Below are 27,526 nucleotides of genomic sequence, written 5' to 3'. Positions count from 1 at the left end.
GTGTCGGTTTTTGTGGGGAGGGCTAATTTCCAGATGTCTGGCAGGCGGGACGTGTCGTCACGCTTGTTCATGTTGTGAGGGTGTTTCTCTATCTCGATGGCTTCCATGATTATTCTCTTGTGGTGATGTTCCATGTTAAAGAGCAATTTGGAATCTGCAAAATTAATTTCGTGTCCTGTTTCTTTCATGTGTTGGAAAAGAGAGGAAGATTTTTCTTCTTTTTTGACGGCATTCTTGTGTTCTGCGATACGTGCATTTATTCGTCTGTTTGTTTGTCCAATGTACGTGGCTGGGCAGACTTTGCAGGGTATTTCATAGACCCCTTGGTTTTCCAACTGGATTTTATCTTTGGGGTTTCTGAGGATATTGGCTATTTTTTGGTTGGTGCAAAAGGCTGTTTTGATATTGTGTTTATGGAGGATTTTGCTAATTTTATCTGTAGATAAAATTAATTTTATCTGTAGGACACGAAATTAATTTTGCAGATTCCAAATTGCTCTTTAACATGGAACATCACCACAAGAGAATAATCATGGAAGCCATCGAGATAGAGAAACACCCTCACAACATGAACAAGCGTGACGACACGTCCCGCCTGCCAGACATCTGGAAATTAGCCCTCCCCACAAAAACCGACACCAGATCCAGAGGCACACAGAACGCCACCACCAATCAACCACACCAGACCCAAACCCAGACCCTCTCCACAGATAAATTACAGACACCATCCAGTAACCAAACCATAGTGGCACCTCCGGATGCTGCACCCCCCTGCAATCCCTACACAGATCTGGCTGGCACAGGGCACAAAACCACAGCTCGCCCCTATACACGAAGCCAAGCCAAAGCACAACTAAGTGCAGTACAGCCATCTTCCCAGAAAAACTCTTCACAAATTCAAGAGGTCAAGACACGAAGGCTTTAGCAACTAATCCACACCTAATGACCCACCTAAGTGGTACTCAGAATATCACTCAAGAAATCACTCAAGATATCCCTCAAGTAATTAAGGAACAAAAGAAGAAAAGAACACTAGCCTGGGAACTTCCCCTCTGCCCAGAACTTTTGAGGCAATACACCACACCCCTCTACAGTATTTATAGGAACTCAAACACTGAGATCCCGCTCTGTTCCAGTAACAAGAAGCCGAAAGCACCAGCCTGAAGATGACGAGTGAGACCTCGTCGAAACGTCGCCTAGACACCCCAACTTTTACACGGGAAGACACCCGAGGACACCAAAACCTGCATTCCTGTACCCGTGAAAATCTACGAAAACAAATATCTCACCTCTACGGGGAGGAAACCTTCCAGCTGACAAGAACCTACGAGAAACTAGAAATCCGAAGAGCCACCATCTTATGTGATCTCTTGTTCCTACGCAACTGCCGAGACAACAACTTAATTCCCACATGCTTCCAACTTAAATTCCACTCTAAAACCCCAGCTACCGAAAGGATCCTGAAACGAACTGAACTATCCCTAATCAGAAACGAACTACATAAGAAAAGATACCTACTAAACCAAACCAACAAAGATCTGCTCACTCTTCACCTCAAACTCTGTAACAAAATCCACCCTGCACTCTGGGACAAATGCAAACAACTAGCCGTCTGGAGAGCTGAAACTGAGACCTCACATAAGACAGACACACACACCAACAAACTCCACAAACTAGAGAGACGCCAGAAGCCCAGCCACCCTCCACAACAACCCATGAAACAAACAGTACATAACATATCAGACAGGATCCTCACCTCAACTGAAACCAAAGTACTCTCCAAAGGTTTCAACTTTGCAGTTACCCCGAGACGCATCCCCACGGAAAACATCATATGCGGAGTCGAAGCTAGCCTAACCAAAATCAACCCAGATGAAGCCAATAAAATCAGACTTGAAGTCACCAACATCCTCTGCTCCAGCAAACCACCCAGAAGCAATTTACACAAAGAAGAACAGAAAGCACTCACCAACCTGAGGAAAGACAACAACATAATCATTCTCCCAGCAGACAAAGGTAATGCCACTGTTGTGATGAACACATCGGACTACCAAGCAAAACTATCAAATCTACTCCAAGACCCTACCTACCAACCTATAAAAACAGATCCCACCACCTATCTGGAAAAAACCACCAAATCCAAAATAAAAGCCTCTCCTATCAGTGAAGAAATCCAGCTAAGAATCATCCCCAGAGAAAAATCATCCAGATGCCCCAAACTCTACGGCCTCCCCAAGATACACAAAGAAGGAACACCACTCAGACCAATAGTCAGCTCCATAGGCTCACCTCTACAAAATCTCGCTAAATTTCTCGCTAAGCAACTTCAGCCCTATGCAGAATCCATCTCTTCACACGTTACAAACTCCTTCCAGTTCATAGAAACAATAAAGAAGCAAAACCTACATCCCGATGACCTACTTGTGAGCTTCGATGTTGTATCTCTCTTCACACAAGTGCCCATTAATGAAGCCTTGACAGCCATTCAAAACAAATACAATCCCCCCGAATACATCCTGGACCTGACCAACCACTGCCTAACCAACACGTACTTCATCCACAATGGACAAAGATACAAACAGATAGAAGGAGCACCTATGGGATCACCCCTCTCACCGGTCATCGCAAATCTGTACATGGAACACTTTGAAACCAATGCTTTAGACAAGTCAGAACACAAACCCAAACTTTGGCTCAGATATGTTGACGACACCTTTGTAATTTGGCCACACGGGAAAGAAAAACTAGATAGCTTCCTCACACATCTCAACAGCCTACACCCCAAAATACAATTCACTATGGAAATAGAAGCCAACAACCAGCTTCCCTTCCTTGACGTCCTAATCTACAAAAAACCTGATGGCTCCCTAGGACACACTATCTACCGGAAAAAAACACACACCAACCGCTACTTACATGCTCAATCACACCACCACCCTGCACAAATAAACTCCGTAGCCAAGACCCTCATCTCCAGAACCAAACGCCTGGCTGACAAAGACCACTTGACAACTGAGTTACAGAATCTCTCAAATGTGTTAATCGCCAATGGATACCAGCAAAACAGGGTTAAGAAGCTAATCCAAAAAGAAACACCCCCCAAAAACCAAGACACGGAAGAAAACAATGGCATGGCCCTCCTTCCTTATATCAAGGGCACTACAGATAAAATTAGCAAAATCCTCCATAAACACAATATCAAAACAGCCTTTTGCACCAACCAAAAAATAGCCAATATCCTCAGAAACCCCAAAGATAAAATCCAGTTGGAAAACCAAGGGGTCTATGAAATACCCTGCAAAGTCTGCCCAGCCACGTACATTGGACAAACAAACAGACGAATAAATGCACGTATCGCAGAACACAAGAATGCCGTCAAAAAAGAAGAAAAATCTTCCTCTCTTTTCCAACACATGAAAGAAACAGGACACGAAATTAATTTTGCAGATTCCAAATTGCTCTTTAACATGGAACATCACCACAAGAGAATAATCATGGAAGCCATCGAGATAGAGAAACACCCTCACAACATGAACAAGCGTGACGACACGTCCCGCCTGCCAGACATCTGGAAATTAGCCCTCCCCACAAAAACCGACACCAGATCCAGAGGCACACAGAACGCCACCACCAATCAACCACACCAGACCCAAACCCAGACCCTCTCCACAGATAAATTACAGACACCATCCAGTAACCAAACCATAGTGGCACCTCCGGATGCTGCACCCCCCTGCAATCCCTACACAGATCTGGCTGGCACAGGGCACAAAACCACAGCTCGCCCCTATACACGAAGCCAAGCCAAAGCACAACTAAGTGCAGTACAGCCATCTTCCCAGAAAAACTCTTCACAAATTCAAGAGGTCAAGACACGAAGGCTTTAGCAACTAATCCACACCTAATGACCCACCTAAGTGGTACTCAGAATATCACTCAAGAAATCACTCAAGATATCCCTCAAGTAATTAAGGAACAAAAGAAGAAAAGAACACTAGCCTGGGAACTTCCCCTCTGCCCAGAACTTTTGAGGCAATACACCACACCCCTCTACAGTATTTATAGGAACTCAAACACTGAGATCCCGCTCTGTTCCAGTAACAAGAAGCCGAAAGCACCAGCCTGAAGATGACGAGTGAGACCTCGTCGAAACGTCGCCTAGACACCCCAACTTTTACACGGGAAGACACCCGAGGACACCAAAACCTGCATTCCTGTACCCGTGAAAATCTACGAAAACATATATATATATATATATATATATGCTTTCGTAGATTTTCACGGGTACAGGAATGCAGGTTTTGGTGTCTTCGGGTGTCTCCCCGTGTAAGAGTTGGGGTGTCTAGGCGACGTTTCGACGAGGTCTCACTCGTCATCTTCAGGCTGGTGCTTTCGGCTTCTTGTTACTGGAACAGAGCAGGATCTCAGTGTTTGAGTTCCTATAAATACTGTTGAGGGGGTGTGGTGTATAGCCTCCAACGTTCTGGGCAGAGAGGAAGTTCCCAGGTTAGTGTGCCTTTTCTTCTTTTGTTCCTACCTACCAACCTATAAAAACAGATCCCACCACCTATCTGGAAAAAACCACCAAATCCAAAATAAAAGCCTCTCCTATCAGTGAAGAAATCCAGCTAAGAATCATCCCCAGAGAAAAATCATCCAGATGCCCCAAACTCTACGGTCTCCCCAAGATACACAAAGAAGGAACACCACTCAGACCAATAGTCAGCTCCATAGGCTCACCTCTACAAAATCTCGCTAAATTTCTCGCTAAGCAACTTCAGCCCTATGCAGAATCCATCGCTTCACACGTTACTAACTCCTTCCAGTTCATAGAAACAATAAAGAAGCAAAACCTACATCCCGATGACCTACTTGTGAGCTTCGATGTTGTATCTCTCTTCACACAAGTGCCCATTAATGAAGCCTTGACAGCCATTCAAAACAAATACAATCCCCCCGAATACATCCTGGACCTGACCAACCACTGCCTAACCAACACGTACTTCATCCACAATGGACAAAGATACAAACAGATAGAAGGAGCACCTATGGGATCACCCCTCTCACCGGTCATCGCAAATTTGTACATGGAACACTTTGAAACCAATGCTTTAGAACACAAACCCAAACTTTGGCTCAGATATGTTGACGACACCTTTGTAATTTGGCCACACGGGAAAGAAAAACTAGATAGCTTCCTCACACATCTCAACAGCCTACACCCCAAAATACAATTCACTATGGAAATAGAAGCCAACAACCAACTTCCCTTCCTTGATGTCCTAATCTACAAAAAACCTGATGGCTCCCTAGGACACACTATCTACCGGAAAAAAAACACACACCAACCGCTACTTACATGCACAATCACACCACCACCCTGCACAAATAAACTCCGTAGCCAAGACTCTCATCTCCAGAACCAAACGCCTGGCTGACAAAGACCACTTGACAACTGAGTTACAGAATCTCTCAAATGTGTTAATCGCCAATGGATACCAGCAAAACAGGGTTACGAAGCTAATCCAAAAAGAAACACCCCCCAAAAACCAAGACACAGAAGAAAACAATGGCATGGCCCTCCTTCCTTATATCAAGGGCACTACAGATAAAATTAGCAAAATCCTCCATAAACACAATATCAAAACAGCCTTTTGCACCAACCAAAAAAATAGCCAATATCCTCAGAAACCCCAAAGATAAAATCCAGTTGGAAAACCAAGGGGTCTATGAAATACCCTGCAAAGTCTGCCCAGCCACGTACATTGGACAAACAAACAGACGAATAAATGCACGTATCGCAGAACACAAGAATGCCGTCAAAAAAGAAGAAAAAAACTTCCTCTCTTTTCCAACACATGAAAGAAACAGGACACGAAATTAATTTTGCAGATTCCAAATTGCTCTTTAACATGGAACATCACCACAAGAGAATAATCATGGAAGCCATCGAGATAGAGAAACACCCTCACAACATGAACAAGCGTGACGACACGTCCCGCCTGCCAGACATCTGGAAATTAGCCCTACCCACAAAAACCGACACCAGAACCAGAGGCACACAGAACGCCATCACCAATCAACCACACCAGACCCAAACCCAGACCCTCTCCACAGATAAATTACAGACACCATCCAGTAGCCAAACCATAGTGGCACCTCCGGATGCTGCACCCCCCTGCAATCCCTACACAGATCTGGCTGGCACAGGGCACAAAACCACAGCTCGCCCCTATACACGAAGCCAAGCCAGAGCACAACTAAGTGCAGTACAGCCATCTTCTCAGAAAAACTCTTCACAAGCTCAAGAGGTCAAGACACGAAAGCTTTAGCAACTAATCCACACTTAATGACCCACCTAAGTGGTACTCAGAATATCACTCAAGAAATCACTCAAGATATCCCTCAAGTAATTAAGGAACAAAAGAAGAAAAGGCACACTAACCTGGGAACTTCCTCTCTGCCCAGAACGTTGGAGGCTATACACCACACCCCCTCAACAGTATTTATAGGAACTCAAACACTGAGATCCTGCTCTGTTCCAGTAACAAGAAGCCGAAAGCACCAGCCTGAAGATGACGAGTGAGACCTCGTCGAAACGTCGCCTAGACACCCCAACTCTTACACGGGGAGACACCCGAAGACACCAAAACCTGCATATATATATATATATATATATATATATATATATATATATATATGCTTTCATAGATTTTCACGGGTACAGGAATGCAGGTTTTGGTGTCTTCGGGTGTCTTCCCGTGTAAGAGTTGGGGTGTCTAGGCGACGTTTCGACGAGGTCTCACTCGTCATCTTCAGGCTGGTGCTTTCGGCTTCTTGTTACTGGAACAGAGCAGGATCTCAGTGTTTGAGTTCCTATAAATACTGTTGAGGGGGTGTGGTGTATAGCCTCCAACGTTCTGGGCAGAGAGGAAGTTCCCAGGTTAGTGTGCCTTTTCTATATATATGAATGATGAGCCAATACTCAACTTGCCTGATCGCTGGTGCCAGGCCTGTGATCCAGAATATGAGGGCTACTTTTTGTAGAGCACTCATTGTCTCAGAAACTGTAATCTTGTTAGAGATCCAATGCAAAATTAGTCATATGGAACAATTATTTGAACATTGCTTTTCTAAAAATTATTTTTCTGATTAGTCTCTTGCTTTCCAGGTCAACCCCTCTGGTTGCTTAGAGATGAGTAAAGTCTCTTTTACTATGATATCTTCCCCCCTGTTAGGGATGTGAGAACGATCTGTTTAAAACATTCTTGCTTCCCCAAGGGAACTCTTCTTGATTTTCTACTCACCCTCACACAATGTGAAGAATAAAGGCACTTTAATTACCAACTTCTGTAGAGTGCAAAAGTGGTCATATGGCTCATTAACCTAGTTTTAGATGTTGTAATAAATATCAGGCCAATATATATCAGTAACTGGTGAAGTTTAACAGTGTGCTTTTGTTTTGGAGAAGACCAGAGGGTAAGCAGTTCTTCTGGAGCTTTTAATTCAAAGATGTTGCTTTCTTTCCTTCACAAAGCCTGGAGACACAAACAGGAAAGCATTGGTGGCCTTAAGGAAACACCTCATGTTTATATCTCACCAAATGGAGATGCAACATATTCAGAATTAATGCACCAGGTGGTGGGGGGTTGTGCAAAATGGATCTGGGGCACATTGGAACCAAGATGAATGCCATAGAAACAAAATGAAGGTTCTAGCATAAATCAATTTGCTTTGATAAAGAGCAGGAAATCTGTATTCACAAAGGTTCCCCCCTCCCTTTTCCATACATTTGCACTGTAAGTGTGGATACCAAAGGGAGGAACCACTCAGGGGGTGAGGATCAAGCGAATAAATCAACAATAGTTGCTGGTGATGACTTTCCCATACTTAACTGTACAAAAAGAGGAACTGGAAAATCACACCTGAGTTTCTTTTATTCGTCCTTGCATGTATTATTGAAACACAGCCAGTTAACCAGGGGTTCCCTTCATTATTCCTGAGATGCATTGCACATTATCTTGTACTTTGAATTTCATGCAGGGAGGACATGATATTACTAGTATAAATCAAAAGGTGGTTGCTTTTCTTTGGAAAGATATGCTGTGTTCAATAAGCTTTGTGCCTGAAAGATTATGTATGGGGTGGGCTCTCCCCCACAATAAGGATGAAATATAGCCTCTGTTCATTCTATAGTAGTTCTCTTTTTTTGCATACGCACTGCAAAGCTAACCAAGTTTACTCCAACAGTAAGCTCTGCTGGGTTTAGGGGGACTTAGTTGATTGATCGTTTATTTAATTTCTATACCACTTAATACAGTGGTACCTCAGGTTAAGTACTTAATTTGTTCCGGAGGCCCGTTCTTAACCTGAAACTGTCCTTAACCTGAAGCACCACTTTAGCTAATGGGGCCTCTTGCTGCTGCTGTGCCGCCGGAGCATGATTTCTGTTCTCATCCTGAAGCAAAGTTCTTAACCTGAAGCATTATTTCTGGGTTAGCGGAGTCTGTGACCTGAAGCGTATGTAACCCGGGGTACCACTGTATATTAAAAATATCTCTAAGCAGTGTTGAAAAACTGAAGCAACAACAGACAATTTAAAACACAATATTACAACAAAACATGGCTACATTTTAAAAAAAATACCTGAATATAAAGTTACTAATATATAAAAATCAGTATCAGGTGATTTTCCTTCTGACACACCCTCCCTGTCAGTCTCCAGTTCTCACCCAGGGTCGAAACAAACTCTCAGCTCATCCACAAAATTCTCACAACGAGAAGAGTTCCTGGAAATAGTGGACACCATCCTAGCCTCTCACTCTAGAATTGCTTTTTATGGGCAGGCCCAAGGAGGCTGGTATGTACTTAATAATCCTAAATCAGGGATATTTTAGATGTCTTGGTTATCACCACCTTGGAAAATGTCATGTCTCCTGCACAGAACAGAGCAACGTTTTGCATACAGCTTTGAGTTGTGCCTGCTAAGAGCACAAGATAAACTTCCACTAATACTGGGGAAAGTGGATTTTGTGTGCCCTTGATGAAATGAGACCGTGTTTAAGGTTATGTAAAAGTCAAAGAAGAGTTAAAAAGAAGGCATAGCATTAGCATACATAATTCTGACACGAGCGTGGAAGGTATTGCCAAGACAGTCTCCAGCAATAAGGCCAGGGCACAGAGTGCTGGTGGAATGGCTTATACTTAAAGGGTGCTGGCTATGTCTGTATCGGCACACTTGATCATTTGTCTAAGTCATATTGATTTTTCTCCTTTCTGCTTGAAGGGGCTCATTTCCAAAAGCTGCAAATAAGCTAATTAACCTAGAGGGCTGGCTTCAGGTTCTTTTGGAAAGGGAAACTTTTAAGTCTAGTAGCTAGTGGAATTATTCATTCAGCAACAGGGAAAATACTGATCCTATCTTATTGTTGCCTGGGAGAATTTCATTTTGTGTCCTTCGTTGCTGTGCAAGTTGCCTTTTCAGCCACCACTCGCCATTATTTGTCATATACTTGAACACAGGTCAGCAGTGGAGACTTAAATAATAATAATAATAATAATAGTAATAATAATAAAAAATTATTATTTATACCCCGCCCATCTGGCTGAGTTTCCCCAGCCGCTCTGGGCGGCACCCAATTGAGTGTTAAAAACAATACAACATTAAATATTAACAACTTCCCTAAACAGGGCTGCCTGTTTATTTATAAGTGATGGACAGGTTTCAGGAGAGATCCTGACACGAACAGAGCTCTTTGAATGCAGAAAAAATGCTCAGACTGTTCCTAACACCACAGAAAAACTAAGCCACACCTTGAAAACAATTATTATTCTAACATAATTTATTTTCTGTTCCTGATCAGTGTAGTTACTGGTAGGGAACCTGAAGCCCAGGGGCCAGATGTAGCTCTTCAGGCCTCTCTCTCTGGCCCTGGTAACTCTCATCTCCCCAGACTATACCCCTCACTGGCCCTGCTTTTACCCCTCGCAAGTCTTTTTTGCCTTGCTGGAGTGTCAAATGGAGGACAGAGTATGTGAATGTGTAAATGCCCGATTCAGCAGTAAAGATTGCATTTTCCCCAGAAAAGCAGCGGGGCAAATGGAAAACTTCTCAGATCTGTGCCTCAAAAACATAGGACAAGCAAGAAACCTCTTGGACCTGTGATTTCTGGGCAGGGCCATCTTTAGCATATGTGCTGCCGGGGTGCAAAGATCCGCCCAGCTTTTTTTAGGGGCACAAGTCCAAGCTGTTCAGCTTTTAAGGAGGGGGAGAGCAAAAACCACTAACATGGAATATATATATATATAAGTGGCAGCAATAGCTCCGTTTTTGTGATCATGCGAAAATGAAACATACCACTGTGGGGCGGCACCAGATACATTGGTTCTGCAGCTCTTCCGCAAAAGAGAACGGATCTTAAAGCCAATCGCAGTTAAGAGCTTAGGCGGCTTCAGCCACGGGCACCTGACGCCCCCCACAATTCGATGCCCGGGTGCTCCGCACCCCTTGCACCCCTGGGTAAAGACGGCCCTGTTTCTAGGCATGGTGCAAGCTGAGGTGTGGATGAGCCCTCACTGCACAAGAAATGTGCCATTTACAAAAACAACTGAGGACATAATTATTATTATTATTATTATTATTATTATTATTATTATTATTATTATTATTATTTATACCCCACCCACTCTTCCCCAGCCACTCTGGGCGGCTTCCAACAAAATATTAAAATACCGTAATACATCAAACATTAAAAGCTTCCCTAAATAGGGCTGCCTTCAGATGTCTTCTGAAAGTCTGGTAGTTGTTGTTCTCTTTGACATCTGGCAGGAGGGCGTTCCACAGGGAGGGTGCCACTACCGAGAAGGCCCTCTGCCTGGTTCCCTGTAACCTCACTTCTCACAGTGAGGGAACTGCCAGAAGGCTCTTGGCACTGGATTTCATTGTCTGGGTTGAACGATGGGGGTGGAGACACTTCTTCAGATATAATGGACAGAGCCCCCAAATTTCAGCTCAGCAGTATGTTCTTATTTGTGGTGGCATTAATATTGTCCACATGATCATATTGTCTCATGCCCTCCTTCCCACTTAATCCTTACCACCAGTTTGGAGGACAATTTTGCAGGTATGTGAGTGCAGAAGATTGTTCTCACTAATAACCAGGAATGGGGTACTGGCATTGCACCATCATTCCTCTGCTGGTGTTTAAGCCTTGTATAACTACTTGCTGAAAATAGTTTGGAACAGTGAAAGAAGGTTACTGCCTGTGGTCTGAAGCCACATGACACCCTTCAGTGATCAAAGGTTTGAAAATGTTCTATGAAGAGTTTGAGCTTGCACGGGAAATGTGTTGCCCAAATGTACAGTGTTAACAAGATCCCTGGAATGAAACAAAGGGGTATATTTGTAGACAGCATGTTGCTTTCTTTTATGGAGACATCAGTTTGCCGATTGAAAATGGTCCTTCTTTCTATGCATAGTCTAATTTTAATCTGAAGAGCTAATGTTGCAAATAAGAATTAAAATATGCCTGGAAGTGTTGCTAAAATGTGTGTACAGATCATAAGAAGAACAACTGAATTAGAGTAGAACTGTAATTGTGAGAAACCAGCATTACATCTCAACAGAGATGTGGAAGGTTTCTATTAGAGTTACTAAATATGTCTTTCCCAGAATACTTACCAGAACCGCATCCTTTTTCTTCTTCTTTTCAAATTAGCAGACCTTTCTTATATTCTTTCTATTCCATGTGTCTCAGCACAGATGCCAAACAGCTGCAAAAGTTCAATCAAATACAGTGGGGGGGGTAGTATGGGGTATTCTAAATTAAATACTTATCAGAAGTTTTAAAATATTCAGTGCAGGTTTGAAAAAGAACATTAGTTGTCACCTTGCATTGCCCTTTCCATCATGTCAGTCAAGAAACAGGAAGATAGGTAAGCTTAGCAACCTGAAACATCTTGTTGTGAAGGCAATGATATATGGATGATCCTCCAGAATCTAGTTTTAAGGCTGCAAGTAGCTTTTACTTCATAGGGACGTGGGTGGCGCTGTGGGTAAAAGCCTCAGCGCCTATGACTTGCCGATCGAAAGGTCGGCGGTTCGAATCCCTGCAGCGGGGTGCGCTGCCGTCGCTCGGTCCCAGCGCCTGCCAACCTAGCAGTTCGAAAGCAGCCCGGGTGCAAGTAGATAAACAGGGACCGCTTACTGGCGGGAAGGTAAACGGCGTTCCATGTGCTGCGCTGGTGCCGGTTCGCCAGAGCAGCATCGTCACGCTGGCCATGTGACCCAGAAGTGTCTCCGGACAGCGCTGGCTCCCGGCCTCTAGAGTGAGATGAACGCACAACCCTAGAGTCTGTCAAGACTGGCCCGTACGGGCAGGGGTACCTTTACCTTTAGCTTTTTAGCTTTTACTTCAGCTAACAGTGTTGCCTAGGGTATGTCCAGGAGCAATGAATTCAACCCTGCACTGGGATCGCCATTGGATTAACATTTGGCAGTAGTTGTTATATGATTTTAACATTTTTCATCCCTAATAACGGTGGGAAAGACAATTGGGCAGTGCTGCACAATCATTATTTATTTCAGAATTAAACAATGCTTATGAGTATGTGGTGTACATGTAAATGTGATGCGATGTGCATAAAATTATATGATAAAATTAAAATGGTAAGATGCTCCATAAATGTCAAATAGCAATAATAAAAAATAGTTGAAACTAGGTAGTCCTGTGAGTTGTTTCCATGACTCATTCATAAACAACATCTGACAAGGAAACCTAAAATTTTGAGCAGGCAGAAGGCAAGTGCTGTAGGCCCTGTCGAAATTTTTAGTTATTTATTTATATGTTAAGAATTAATAGAAAATATCAATGCAACAATTACAATACAAAAAAACCAACACAAAAATCAGAATGGTAATGCAGCTTTCTGCAGTATTGATTCATGTAGCTGTCAGACAACTCAAACAAGGGAAATATGTGTAATAAAAGATTAATACATACATTTAATTCCAAAGGTGAATAACTTCACAATAAAGGACCATGCATCCAGCTTACTTCTAATGCACTCCAATTTTTTTTTAAAAGAGTACTTAATTTGAACCAAAGTTGGCCATTTTGGGGAGTCTAGCAAAACAAAACACCGTTGCCAATGAAAACAAGCACGCGTGATTTAGAGATAATAATGTTTACGCCGATACTTCCCTATCGGCAGATTTCCGTGTTCTGATTATTGTAAGGAACACAACAGAAGAGAAGAACAACTTAACCTATCACATACTATTACTTCAAGTATCCATTAACATATCTCTGCCTCTCTCTTTGACATTCAGTCTTCATCCTTTCATTTCCTCTTCTTAAACATTTAAGTATCAGCAGTGCCAACATCTGACACAAGCCAAAATATTACTGCTTTACAAGACGTAGAGCAGCTCATCAGCAAAACACATGCCTTGCTGAACACCTTTCCAAATAGATCTGAGAGGAACAACAGATTGTGGCAATTAAAAGAGTCTCTCAAGCACTTCAGACCACAGGTACCTCAGCTGTGCATTTCATATTAATCCAAACCTTCCAAATGATAAAACTTGACACCAGAAGGTCTTTTATTAAGGTTCCACATTATCAGCTTCCCTAGCAAAATAAAAAAATAAAAATAGAATAGAATACATAACGCACATGTGCATCTTAGTATAATTCCTCTAGAAGAAAAGCTGTCATATTAGAGCAGCAAGAAAAGCCTGAGGTACATAATGAGCAGAATTAGTCTGTGCATACACTGATTCATTAACTGCTGTATAGACAATGTAATATATGTTTAATCTGCCTATCTCTCTGTGTATCCATAGATTGAATGATGAAGTAACTGGAGCACTCCAATAGGGAAACAACAGCAAGTGACATTTTTATTTTAATGTATGGTCTTGAAGCAGGCAAACAGGATTTGCTTGAAACCCTGTGCCATCAGTGTAGCCCCTCGTGCTGAGAGAAACTTTTTCCCCCACAATAATTTCCAAGTCCCCGCTGCTGTTTATGAACTCACTTGGACAATTTGTAAGACCCAGGTTGCATATATATGCAGATCTGAGTCTTGAGACAAGTCCAAGCAGATCCAGAGCCAGAAAAATAGGCACAGTGTTGACTGAATTCACTGAATCAAATGTGTGAGCTAGAGGAAAGAGTGGAGAAAGAAAATGGTGGGGCAAAAGAACCAGATGGAGCCAGAAAGCCGGTAGGTTGTCTTGGAACACTGGGCAAGGATGAAAGTTGGCATACTTGGCTAGAGGCCTGACAATTTTGCAGGAATGGAGTAGAAAATATGTAGGGTAACCTCCCAGTACATTTTAAATAAGCCAGTGCTTCCACCGCCTGCCACTTCTGTTTTTATCGCAGTGTCTGATTCAATGTTATGTAAAGGGTAAATGTCACATTTTTAGGCATTAAGATTAATTAAATTATGCAAATGCTAAGTGGCCTACAGTGGCGCAAAATTTCAGGATGGGCAGCTTCCAAGCATCAAGACGACATTTGTTGATGGTTTGCAAAGCAGACCTCTTGAAGAAGGCTCATGATGTTGGCATGGGCCCTCCCTGAATCCATGTGCTGCATGGAGAGGTGTTGAGCTAACTTGAAATTAGATTCAGTTCACATTTCAGGTGACCCTACGTAATTCACACTTTCTGAAACCACAAAGCAGAATACAGCCATGCTTTGAATGTTGCATTTCTCTCTATTTTGAAATGGAGCTCTTGGCCATGTGACCAAGAGAGTTCTACACTTTTCCTTTTTGTTATGTGTATCCCTAGATTTGCTCCCCCTAGGTATATATGTAAATAGTATTACAACGAGGAGATTCCTTAGCCTGTCAAAGTCTAGTGTGTTGCTGCCAACTGAAACAGAGAATAGGACTGGACAATGCTAAACAGACCTTCTGAAGGTTCAAGTGTTCGATAACTGCCCAGAGGGTTCAGCAGGCAGTAATCATTGTCCTCCACATGATTTTATCCATGCAAGGCCTAACATAGGGATTAAACTAATTTATGCACTGGGAATCTGTCCGGTAGACAAGTATTTCTAGTGTTTGTCTTGTGTGTAGGGTGAGGGGGGCAGTTTACACACCATCACCATTTGAACAAATTGATTGGTAAAGGTAAAGGGACCCCTGACCATTAGGTCCAGTCGCGGACGACTATGGGGTTGCAGTGCTCATCTCGCTTTATTGCCCGAGGGAGCCAGCGTACAGCTTCCGGGTCATGTGGCCAGCATGACTAAGCCGATTCTGGTGAACCAGAGCAGTGCACGGAAATGCTGTTTACCCTCCCCCTGGAGCGGTCCCTATTTATCTTCTTGCACTTTGGCATGCTTTCAAACTGCTAGGTTGGCAGGAGCAGGGACTGAGCAATGGGAGCTCACCCCGTTGCGGGGATTCGAACCACTGACCTTCTGATCGGCATGCCCTAGGCTCTGTGGTTTAACCCACAGTGCCACCTGCGTCCCAATTGATTGGTAGAAGGACTCAAATGTTTGAACTACTTCTCACTCAATACTACATGGAACAGTCCAGGGGAATAAGCATCCATTTGCCCTGACAATATATCCAAGATTGCCTTGTAAATAGCCTTGAGACAAATGTAAACGGCAATCCATAAATAAACCAATTATTAGAGTGAAGAAAATGATTAAGTCGTTCTTCATGGTAACTTTTAAAAAAATAAAAATAAAAATATTACTGCTAATGTAATAATGTTTAAAAGTTAATTCCAGTAACATTCATGAATTTCATTCTTTTGATAGCCAGGGCAGCAATTATTATTCTAAGTTCCTTAATTAAACCTGAAGAATGAGAGAGAAAGTATGCGTGAGTGCCCTTCCTATCCTTGTTTGTTTTTACAACATTTAATTAGCATCAGAATACAATATCTGCAGTGAGTGTTGGTTTTTTGTAATTGTTATGTGCTTCATTAACCTTGTGGAACACGCTCTTAATGTTTCAGGTGTAGTAGCAATGCATATGCAGTGATGCAATGACCATGCTGCTCCCACTGCCTCGGCCTCCGTCCATAGTGCAGGTCAATGCAAAGGCTGGATTGTGTTGGAAAAATCATCTCATAATAGGCCCAAGAAATCCAGTGTTCCACTGATCCCAGTGAAACAGGTGGAAACAAGACAGAAATGCTTGCTTCATACATATGAGGGTGGAACGCATTTATTCCCCCAGGAGCCCAAACTAATCACGAGTCGCTGTGGCATTTCCCTGTAGCTAAGCCAAGTCCTACAATGTAGTTGGAGAAGGGAAACCAAAATGGCTGAACTCGCTATCCTGTACCCCCATTTACCTGAGAGAAAGTCCCAGTGGAATCAGTAAGACTTGTGTCTGAGTCAACACACATAGAATTGCACTTATCAGGCATGTATCTATAGCAACACATATGTTTTAGCACACCTGTGTTCTTAGCATGTTGTAGAATAGAGGTACGTGCCTGTGGAGCTGAAGTGACTGGATTGGTCATGTGCACAGAAGAAGTGGCTTCAAGGGAAAGCCATGTGGCATCCACAAAGACAGAAGCCTATTACTTGCAGGCAGTGCTGGATTTACATATAAGCTAAACAAGTTATAGCTTAGGGCCCCACTCTCTTGGGGGGCCCAAAAAAAATTAAAGGGGAAAAACTGGATGTACGTTTCCAAAATATAAGATAAAAAATAAATAAAATACAACCTACATACAGCAACAGTGTTTTGTGTTGTGTAGGCTCCTATGATGTAAGTAATGGGCCCCGCCTGCTAGCCTGCTCCCTAAAATATCACTGGTTTGCTCATTTCTATATATAGGGTGCCTACATTCTGCCTAGGCTGGTTGCATGGCAACATGTGCAAATGGCTTTAGATACCTATTAGGTCCATAAATTACCACATAGCATATATTCAACACAAAAGACAGTGACAATTTGTTGTTGACAAAGGACAGCTGGACATACAAAGGGCCCCATTACCTTCAGTAGCTTAGGGCCTCATCAAACCTAAATCCGCCCCTGCTTGCAGGAGAACAATAGAAATATGAAGTACTGGTTTTAAAAAATTAACACATAATCTCTGTGTGCCGTCTCTTTCTTGGTATTTAATGAGTAGCTGTGAGAGAATCGCCTGAGGCTAAATCAAGGCAGCCTAACATACAAGTGGATCATTAATATTTCTGACAAGCTAACTGTATAGAAGTCTTCATCTTGTTTGCATAAATGATCCTTTGTTTTAACAAATAATCGTGATTTCCCATACAAGCTGTGTATCCATCTGTAGTGTTCGCGTATAATGTGATATTTGCGGATATTTAAATAAATGGGATAAATAATGTAAATTTGTTTTAATTGCAGTGATGATTAAGACTGCATTATTTCTCCATTTTAATAAATTGTTTATTTAAAAAAAATTATTCCAGCAGCAACCTATCATACTTTTCCCACAAACACAGCTATTTCATAGAACTGAACATTTTGTTGTTGTTGTTGTTGTTGTTGTTGTTCCTACTACAGTAAGGTTGTTTTGGAGGGGAAATTGCAGGATATCAAGTAGTTGTGCTGGCACTGAATGTGCTCATACTGACTAATTTTTCTGCTTACAATAATATATCTCTGCATATTAGCTAGATATTAAACTTTCATCTACATATTAAGTATGTAGCATGATAATTTTGTACAATCAGGCATTTTTAGTACCAGTAAAATGTGGCAATATGTAAACATGCACAATTTAGATGTGTGTTTACAACTGCAGACTTTATATATTATATATATTTTTATATCTATCTATCTATCTATCCTGGTCGAAAAACGCACACTTTGTGTGCATAATGGCACAGCTTCAATCTCCAGCATTTTAGGCTACCATTGCAACCCCACTTACTTACTTCTGATTAACCATGGTTGGGATTGTGCTGTTAAAGGACCTCTGGCAGCAGAGCTGGGATAGACATGTGCATAATGGTTTGGATCCTTTGCCAGGCATAATGCACAGTACTTGACTATATGGACCAACAGTATTACTCACTAATATTAGGGATGGAGGAGAAATTTTATTCAGTTTGCTTTTAAAGGTGAACCGACCTAGTTGTCACTTTCTGAAACAATTCATAAACTGAAACCCAGCCATCCTTCAAATTTCATACTTCTCCATATTTCTCAGTGCACTTTTCCAGAGAAACCACGGGTGCAAAAATGCATGTACTGGGCTGCAGTGTGCATAAGAATGCATGCATTTATGAACACAACGTACAAGAATGCATTTTATTAGGGTAAATAGCTTTGCAAAAAATGTGTCTAATAGGGGTTTTGTTCACTTCTATCTGACAAGATGTCTGAAAAGAGGCATCTATACACATATAGCTGAATCCACTTAGGTTCCCCTTTTCATATGTCCCACTGAAAGCACAGATACCAGTGGTGGAGCGAGTAATAATAATAATAATAATAATAATAATAATAATATAATTTATTATTTGTACCCCGCCCATCTGGCTGGGTCTCCCCAGCCACTCTGGGTGGCTTCCAACAAAGATTAAAAATACATTAAAATGTCACACATTAAAAACTTCCCTGAACAGGGCTGCCTTCAGATGTCTTCTAAATATCAGGTAGTTGTTTATCTCTTTGACATCTGATGGGAGGGCATTCCACAGGGCGGGCGCCACTACCAAAAAGGCCCTCTGCCTGGTTCCCTGTAGCTTTGCTTCTCGCAGTAAGGGAACCACCAGAAGGCCTCCGGCGCTGGACCTCTGTGTCCGGGCAGAATGATGGGGGTGGAGATGCTCCTTCAGGTATACTGTGCCGAGGCCGTTTAAGGCTTTAAAGGTCAACACCAACACTTTGAATTGTGCTTGGAAACGTAGAATTCAACGCCCGCAGGATGTGGCCCCAACAGCTGTGGTCTGTCCCTTCCATGAGCATGAGGAAGGTATGAATGAAAAGGGATTCTGCAACTGTTGAATCATGTTATAGTTGCCTTTTCATTTTTTCTTTTCTCAGTTAGCACAAGCACTGTTATGTCAACTGCAACACCCATTTCCATTTTCAGGGATGTTCACTTGGACCTCCAACCACCTTGACAGATGTTGCAGTGCTCTGTTGGTTCCTGCATTATACTCCTCATACATGACCTATAAAAAGAAAGGAAAAAGCCAATCATAATGTACACATCAACCCTGTTTCACTGATAAATTGTGTAGAAACAGGATAGAGTTATACCTATACAGTGGTACCTTGGGTTAAGAACTTAATTCGTTCTGGAGGTCCGTTCTTAACCTGAAACTGTTCTTCACCTGAGGTACCACTTTAGCTAATGGGGCCTCCCACTTTAGCTAATGGGGCCGCCACCGTGCGATTTCTGTTCTCATCCTGAAGCAAAGTTCTTAACCCGAGGTACTATTTCTGGGATGGTGGAGTCTGTTACCTGAAGCGTCTGTAATCTGAGGTATATATGCAACTCAAACCTACAGTAGCCAAATAAACTAGGTAGTTTGGGATTTATTTTTTTCAGACCAAGACCAAAGAAGTTAGCTCAGTGCTAATTTGTTTGATCATATTCTTTAAATTTAATTTATATTCTCACTATTGGAGGGTTCAAGTAAAGTCATCCATTTTCTTAGTAACTTTGCATATAACTATGTTTGTGATTTTACTAATTTGACACTGCCTGAGACCTTGCTGTTATAAATGGCAAGAATGTTCTCCAGTCTTCATGGAGAAATGTCAAACTTTTCATGTTGTCATGAGAATAATCCAAACTAATGCAGAGCTTGGAAACAAATAATTATCTGACAACATGAAACAGAATTAACATGCACTAGAGCATGTCATGAACATTTCCTTCAGCAAACAAGCAAGGTAATTGCTGTCGGAGTAATAAGCAGGAAAAAAAGGGTTTTGTTCTCTTCTATATGACAATTTGGGGGGAGCACTGTTTATTCGCTTAACCCATCAGAACATGCTTCCTCAAAATGGTGCCATTCAAGGACTGATGGAGTGAGACAAGCTTCCGGATTGCAGACACGTCTCATTTCACACTTCCTAGGTCTGATCAAACAGAATGTTCTTGCCCTGTTATTACTAGCCTCAAAGCTGGCAGGTGCGAATGTTTAAGCAGGACAGTTCTATCACAGGTTCATGCTGATCAGTCATTAATTCCACAAATTTATCTCGGAAAGAGTTTGCCCTCATATCTGCACAGCCCTGCTGAAAACCACACTGCGTAAAAAGTTTCCTGATGAATTTGGTAAGAGTATAAGAAGTGATTAGTAGCTTATTGGCTTGCAGTTTGATGTTTATTGTTTCAGTGATTTGTTGTGATCGGGGTCACCGAAGATGAAGCAACGTATAAATTTTCAAAATAAGTAACAGTCCTGCTAGATCGAACCAAAGGTCTTTCAGGAAGTACACTACTGGGCAGGGAAGCAACCATCTTCGTCAATTGTATACCCCTAGTCTCTGATACTCACAGATATACTGCATGTCACCATGGAGACTATTCCACTGTATCTATTCTTCAGAGGGAGAGTACCATCACTTATGTAGCCAACATCATACCACCTGTGCACCAGAGGGGGAGGTATCAGCATACCTAGGGAAACCATGAGATTTGCAGAAGTGCAAAAGAAAAAAAAATACAACCCACCTCTAAGGTGTAATGAGGACATATATATGGCAGTGAGCTGCTGGCTGACTGTTGCAGATGGACAAATCTTTCAGTGCTGGTGTATCTCAGTTACAATTTTTTTCCCCATTTTGAGTTCGGTTAACTAGATTTCAACATTGGTTGGTGATTGTTATTTTTGTATAAAAATTTGTCAGCATTTCTCCAAATATGTACATTTTGGGATGCGTTTTTGCAGAATACGTGAATTTTTGCAAGTGGTTTTCCCCATAATGCATTTAGCGGACTGCCATGGGTGTCCATTGTGTATTGCTTTTTAAACTTGTCTGTTATTTCTTGTGCTATTTTGAAACTGTTTCATTATATTTTGTATATCACCCTGAGTTCTTATCCTTAATAGGCGTATAGCATCTAGATCAAGGGAAGTAATAGTGCCACTGTATTCTGCTCTGGTCAGACCTCACCTGGAGTACTGTGTCCAGTTCTGGGCACCACAGTTCAAGAAGGACACTGACAAACTGGAACGTGTCCAGAGGAGGGCAACCAAAATGGTCAAAGGCCTGGAAACGATGCCTTATGAGGAACGGCTAAGGGAGCTGGGCATGTTTAGCCTGGAGAAGAGGAGGTTAAGGGGTGATATGATAGCCATGTTCAAATATATAAAAGGATGTCACATAGAGGAGGGAGAAAGGTTGTTTTCTGCTGCTCCAGAGAAGCGGACACGGAGCAATGGATCCAAACTACAAGCAAGAAGATTCCACCTAAACATTAGGAAGAACTTCCTGACAGTAAGAGCTGTTCGACAGTGGAATTTGCTGCCAAGTAGTGTGGTGGAGTCTCCTACTTTGGAGGTCTTTAAGCAGAGGCTTGACAACCATATGTCAGGAGTGCTCTGATGGTGTTTCCTGCTTGGCAGGGGGTTAGACTCGATGGCCCTTGTGGTCTCTTCCAACTCTATGATTCTATGATTCTTATGTGGAAGACAATAACAATATTTTTTGTACACTTTTCACTAATATAGGTGTTTTTATGCACACTTCTCCATAATATTCACATCATTGTACATAATTTCTTGCAGTACAAAATTTGGAAAAGTGTGAATTAGAGGATAGGTGCATTATTTGTTTCTATACTGTTTCAGGAATGTGAATTGTGCAGATTTGCATTAAGGTGCCAAACAAACAAAATTTCTTCTCTACCCCTACTAATTTATTAGTATTTCAATCCCATCTTTACTTGATCCAAAGTGAAAAAGCACAAAACATTCATTGGTGCCCAAAGCTACCATCTCCTCCTTTTCTCCTCTGAAAGGCCCCACGCAACTTCCCTGGGCAGGAGGAAGTGGAGTTGATAGCAAACCCCCCCCCCCCAGACCTGCTGGTGAAGGATGAGTAATAAAGATAAAAATTAAAAATATAATAAAGGTGGTGGTGGTGATGATGCTACACAGTTACTTGTTTACTAAAAAATAAATCTGAAAATATTTAGTTTTCTTAATATAATTTTGATAATATTGCCCATCATTCCAGGAAGGCATCCATTTAAAATAGCCATGTGCTATATAGAAATCCAGGCTAAAGCACAGCTTTAGGAATCCTGTAGCACTAAAGCTAGCATAGATGACTAGCTTTTATTTGATCCCTTGCTTCTGAAAGTTTCTTTTGTTTGATCCCTTGCTTCTAAAATATCTTCACATTATAGGTACAGAACCTGTGAAGTAAAAGACTTGAAAGTCCGAAAGATGATGAAAAGATTAGCAGCCAGAACAAATGCATGTTTACTCAAATGTAAGTCCCTGCAGAGTTCAGTGGGCCTTACTTCCTGGCAAGCATGCCTAGGATTGCAGCCTTAAACCATGAAATGATAAAAAGAATTAGATGAGGAATGACATGAATGGTTTTTAGAACAATTCATGCCATGAGCTTTACTGAGACTACCGAAACTATTCAAAGTACAATCTTATTTTAAAATTGAAAAAAAGAAATCCAAACGTATTAAGAGAATGTTATTTAACTGTATTAGAAGTCTATTGAAATTAATGTCAAGAAACTATTAGCATGTCAGCGTAGGGGCTATAACTCAGTGGTAGAGCACAGACTTGGCGTATAGAAAGCCCCAGATTTAATCCCTACCATATCCAGTGTTTTCAAAAGGTAGATGATGATATGCTTGAGATCCAGGCAGCCACTGCTGGTCAGAGTACCTGTACTGTACTGTATACCAGGTCGATAGACAAATGATACAGACAAATTGGCTAAGGTTGCTTCCTATGTGTCTCTAAGCAAAGATCACACTTTTAAGTCATTTGCATAAGGACGCTTTCTTGCATCATTTGTGCAAAAGTCAGCAGTGGCATTTGCTCATCCCATTAGACGCCAATACATAATTTGCTACGGCATATTAAAAAAGGAAATTAACTGCCAAAGTCTTGCTGAAAGATCATGCTTTTGGTTAGTAAATGATCCATGTCAAATGTCTTTCTGGCCTTCAGGAAAGCATCAGCAAGTGAGAGCCAGGATTCCACTCTCAATCTTTGTAGATGATTAAAGTGGGGGGAAGCAGGACAGTTCTGGATGTTTCTGTTGTTTTGCAGTGATTGCCTACTGGGGGGATTTGAATGCAAAGGTTTGCTGAAGGTTACCACAACAATCAAGTGAAGAGGCATTTTGGAAAGCAATTGCCATACAGAATTCAGGCCTCTCTATTCCAAGCACGCACTATTAGTCAGCTTTATTTGAATGGGATCCTTGTAAGACAAGCGTGGTATAGTGGAAAGCATATCAGACAAGGCTGTGGAGAGCTGGGTTCAGGAATTGATGATGGATTACTTTTATTACTATGAATCTTCTCCGTAAGGGTCATTAATGTTGTTACATGGTATCCTTCTGGCTTGCTAGAATAAATCTAACACTATATGAGGGGGGAAAGAGTAAATTAGATAAGTTTTTTTCCTGAGCTATACAATTCTGTTCAGATTTATATTTATCTACTGCATATCAGATTGTGTGTATCTATCCAGCCCCACATATCAACTCAATTTTGGCTTGATCAGTAAAGTTTCACTTCTGTCTCCTTGTTACACTAGAAAAGAGACACACTTAGGTTGTTGTCATGGTCCCTGTTTCTAACAGTGTAGGGTTAAGAAACTGAAGCCGTGGTCTCTGGATGTAACCTTCCTGTATCCTTTCTCAGAAGGACAGACAATAAACTAGCCCTTAAGGTATGCTGGCAAGCTCCCAGATCTTCTTCCATATCATTGTTCTTCATTTCCAATCCTACAGTGTTGTTTGGTATACCCTCTCAGAGTTCTCCTAAATGATGGACGCGTTGTGTTCCGCACACAGTCATACACAGCAAGGCCTGAGACAGGGAAACGTATCCTGTCTTCAAGATACCACACAGGCTAGAATTGCATTGGATGCCTTTCCTAGCATCTCATTTGCACTTACAAGAACAAAACCATTTGGTAAAAGGTTCCATATGCTGATTCCTCTGTTGGATCAAGATCCAACAGAGGAATCAGCATATGGAACCTTTTACCAAATGGTTTTGTTCTTGCAAAGCTTAAATTGCTTATCCCTTTTGCCAGTAACCTTTCAGAAATCTCAGCAGAGAAAGTGAAACATTTTGAACTCTGCAGGTGAAGGTGATCAGAGCAAAAGGAAGTTACAGGTTGGGAGGTAAAATCTGCATGTGGTAGTACAGTTGATCTCTTCAAACTAAACAGGCAGGCTGGGAGCATTTCCATACAGTATGAGATGGTTATTAGAATTAATGCAATACCAGCACTACAAAACAGGTTGCAGAGGTGGGACAAAACTGGATTTCTTCTCCTGAAAAGAGCGCAGTAAAAAAAATTGCACAAGAAAAGCAGCTGTGCTCATTTATTACGTGATGCACACAAATGTCTAAGCGAAGCTCATTCAAATTGCCAGACTATGTGGAATGACATGAAAATATGTCCCATTGAATTCAGTAGGGGGCATAGTCAGAATCAGGCTCTTGCCATGGCCAGAAATGAGTCGTAAGTGCTGAATAACTCTTAACAGGATTTTCTGCCTTTCACAGAGAGTAAATATGACTTCTTTCAGTGGCAAGCAGTCATATAAGCCTGTATTTAATTATACATTGGCTCCATAAAACATAAGCATTTATTCAACAGGAAGGCCGTAGAAAGCTGACTGTGTCTAGTTATCTTACAGCCAAAACACAACAGAAATCTGTGAGACAATGAAGCAATCCTTCATCATGTATAAAAGGACTTTTAAAAGCAAGCTCGTTCTACCATGTCGGAATGACATCAGGCTTTCAGATAATGAATAATAGTAATGATGAACATCAAGCTGCTTGTTTAAAAATAAAATTGAACTACAATTGGATATTGTCATGTTGACACAAATCATGTCTCTGATGCCCATCTGTAAAAAGTATGACACCGTGAACTTTTTGCAATAGGGCTGAATAATTACCCTGTGTTTCTCCAAAATAAAGGAGCATTTGTTGATGATGCATGCTTTGTTGCCTCCCATGAAAGATTGTGATGAATCACTGAATGGTGTGTAATGTAAGTATATGTCAACATACTCAGTATGCGTCTAGTCTTACCACCTACCTCCTCCATTGTTTGAATGCTGTGAGCATAAGAAAGCAATTGTCCATTTCTTGCAGTGTTCACCATTGTCCAGTCTTCAGGGAAACAGCTAGTGGGTCACCTCAGAAGTAATAATAAAAAAAATGAACAGTGGGAGGGGGAGTAGTTAGTGACTACACAGTCTCTTCTGATGAAAAAAGGGGGAGGAAATGTTATGAGGGAAACTGAAAATCCTTTCTAATTCCTGCTGTACACCCCGTAACTAGAACAGCTATACAATACTGACGTTTCAAACCATTCAAAATGAAAGCAGCCCAAGCAAAATGATGATTGTTGTAAGTGATCATACAAAGGGAAGCTGAAGTTTTGAGACTAAAGATAGAAAGAAAAAAAACCTCAAAATTTTCAGTGATATTTATGCTTTTCATCACACTTGCGCTAGTGGAGGCCTTGTAAAGCAAACAACAGCTTCAGAAAGGCTTGTCAGAACTATAGCACAGGGAGAGCTAAATTCTCCCTCCCTACCTGCCATGGTCCCAATACAGTGGTACCTTGGGTTACATACCCTTCAGGTTACATACACTTCAGGTTACAGACTCCGCTAACCCAGAAATATTACCTCGGGTTAAGAACTTTGCTTCAGGATGAGAACAGAAATCGTGCAGCAGCAGCGCAGTGGCAGCAGGAGGCCCCATTAGCTAAAATGCTGCTTCAGGTTAAGAACAGTTTCAGGTTAAGGACGGACCTCCAGAACGAATTAACTTCTTAACCCGAGGTACCACTGTACTTCTCTCTGGCTGATATTTGCATAACAAAAAAAATGTTATACTGATTGCAAATATGTTGATTGTATTGTGGCCCTCTGGATAATGGTATTGTAGAGTTGAGAGGGACTCCAAGGGTCAGTGTTGAACTCCAACTCCCATCAGCACCAACATTGGCCTATATTGTCTGGGAACTATAGTCTAACAATGTCTGGAGCAGCATTAGTTCCCCACCCTGTCCCAAGGAAAATACCCAGAAGTCTTTCTTTGCAACCCTATCTTCATTTCCTCTGCCTCCAGCTTAAGAAGTCTTGGCAAATGAAAGAACAAAAAAAAACCAGAAGACTACTGTGGTCCCATCAGTAGCCTTCCAGCACCCTGATAGCCTGCCTCTACTACTACCCCTCCTCCCAAACAGAATTTTTGTTTATGTGGTGCATCCTGAAGCAGTTCAGGAGCCTCGAGGCTTTAGAGTCCAGAATCCCTATTTGGGGGAAACAAGTAAAAATCAACATATGTGGCAGTTTTTCCATAAGTCTTTGACCTTAAGAAGGTGGTTCAGTAAGCTGTGTGCCCTGTAAAAAGAACCAAAAGGAAGTACATATAGTGTATGTTTAGACTCCAGAATTAGTTTTTATGTAATGGCCAGCAACTTGAACAGCTTTAAAAGAATGGAGAATAAGGTTGCTAATGCCTACCAGTAGTGATGGTTGTATTACTTCCAGGATCCAAGGCGGTATGTTTCTGAATACCAGTTGCTGGGGAATGCAAGCAGGAAGAGCACTCTTCCGCTCCCATAGGAATCTGGTTGTCTGTTATGGGACCAGGATACTGGACCGGATAGGTTTTTGTTATGATCCAGTAGGGTCCTTATTCTGTTCTTATGAGTCACATCTATAGCTAGCTTTATCCCTGGGGGTTTTCACTGAACATTCATTGTGTCATATTCCAGCTCCTAGCCAATGCAATTACTGACTTCAGGAAAGTGGGGAAAGGAAGTGGTTGAAAAATGACAGCCCCCTGCACAACCTAACATCAGAGAAGCTGCAAGTGAGAGATGCTGTAAAGTGAAAGATTGACGTTGGAGAAGGAAGGAGATTTCACTCAGCCAGATGTGCGTTCCAGGACCTCAAATGCCCAGGGTCTCATTTATGAGCTCTTCAATAACGTTCAATATTCAGTGACTCTGTGCTGTTTGATATGGGCTGATATGAAATTGCAAGAACGTGGCTTCCAGTGGGGAAATGGGCCAATGAAATAAGGAAGCCCCCAGCACCTTTCCTTTGAAGACCGAACTGTAGAAAATCATTAAAACGACAACCAACATTTTATTTTATTTTTTAGGGGGCGACTGAGAAAACAAACTTAAAGTCGGAAAGAATGGCTATCAGGGACGGCGGCAGTGGGAATGGAATGAATGAAGAGGTGGGATCCAGTGGAGAATGTGATGATGAGGACGGATGTCAAGGATCTGGTGAGAGAAGCCTCACGAAAGGTAGGTCCAATAGTTTTGCATAGATTCACTAAGCTGTGT

At 41.8% G+C, this 27,526-nt stretch overlaps 1 protein-coding gene across 3 annotated transcripts in view; it reads left to right on the top strand.

Annotated features, from left to right (window-relative positions):
* Positions 1-27,526, top strand: part of LOC310708276 (glypican-5-like) — a 410,849-nt gene that overhangs the window by 265,418 nt on the left and 117,905 nt on the right. For all 3 annotated transcript variants that reach the window (XM_083506454.1, XM_083506453.1, XM_083506452.1), the window contains one exon: positions 27,337-27,487. In XM_083506454.1, coding sequence (XP_083362580.1) covers positions 27,337-27,487 — 151 coding nt within the window. The remainder of the gene's footprint in view (positions 1-27,336; positions 27,488-27,526) is intronic.

Source organism: Podarcis liolepis (assembly GCF_965112155.1).
Source record: "Podarcis liolepis genome assembly, chromosome: 5".
NCBI classification, from domain to species: Eukaryota; Metazoa; Chordata; class Lepidosauria; order Squamata; family Lacertidae; genus Podarcis; species Podarcis liolepis.
Note: the sequence above shows the minus strand (reverse complement) of the source record. Positions and strands in the feature narration are given on the sequence as shown.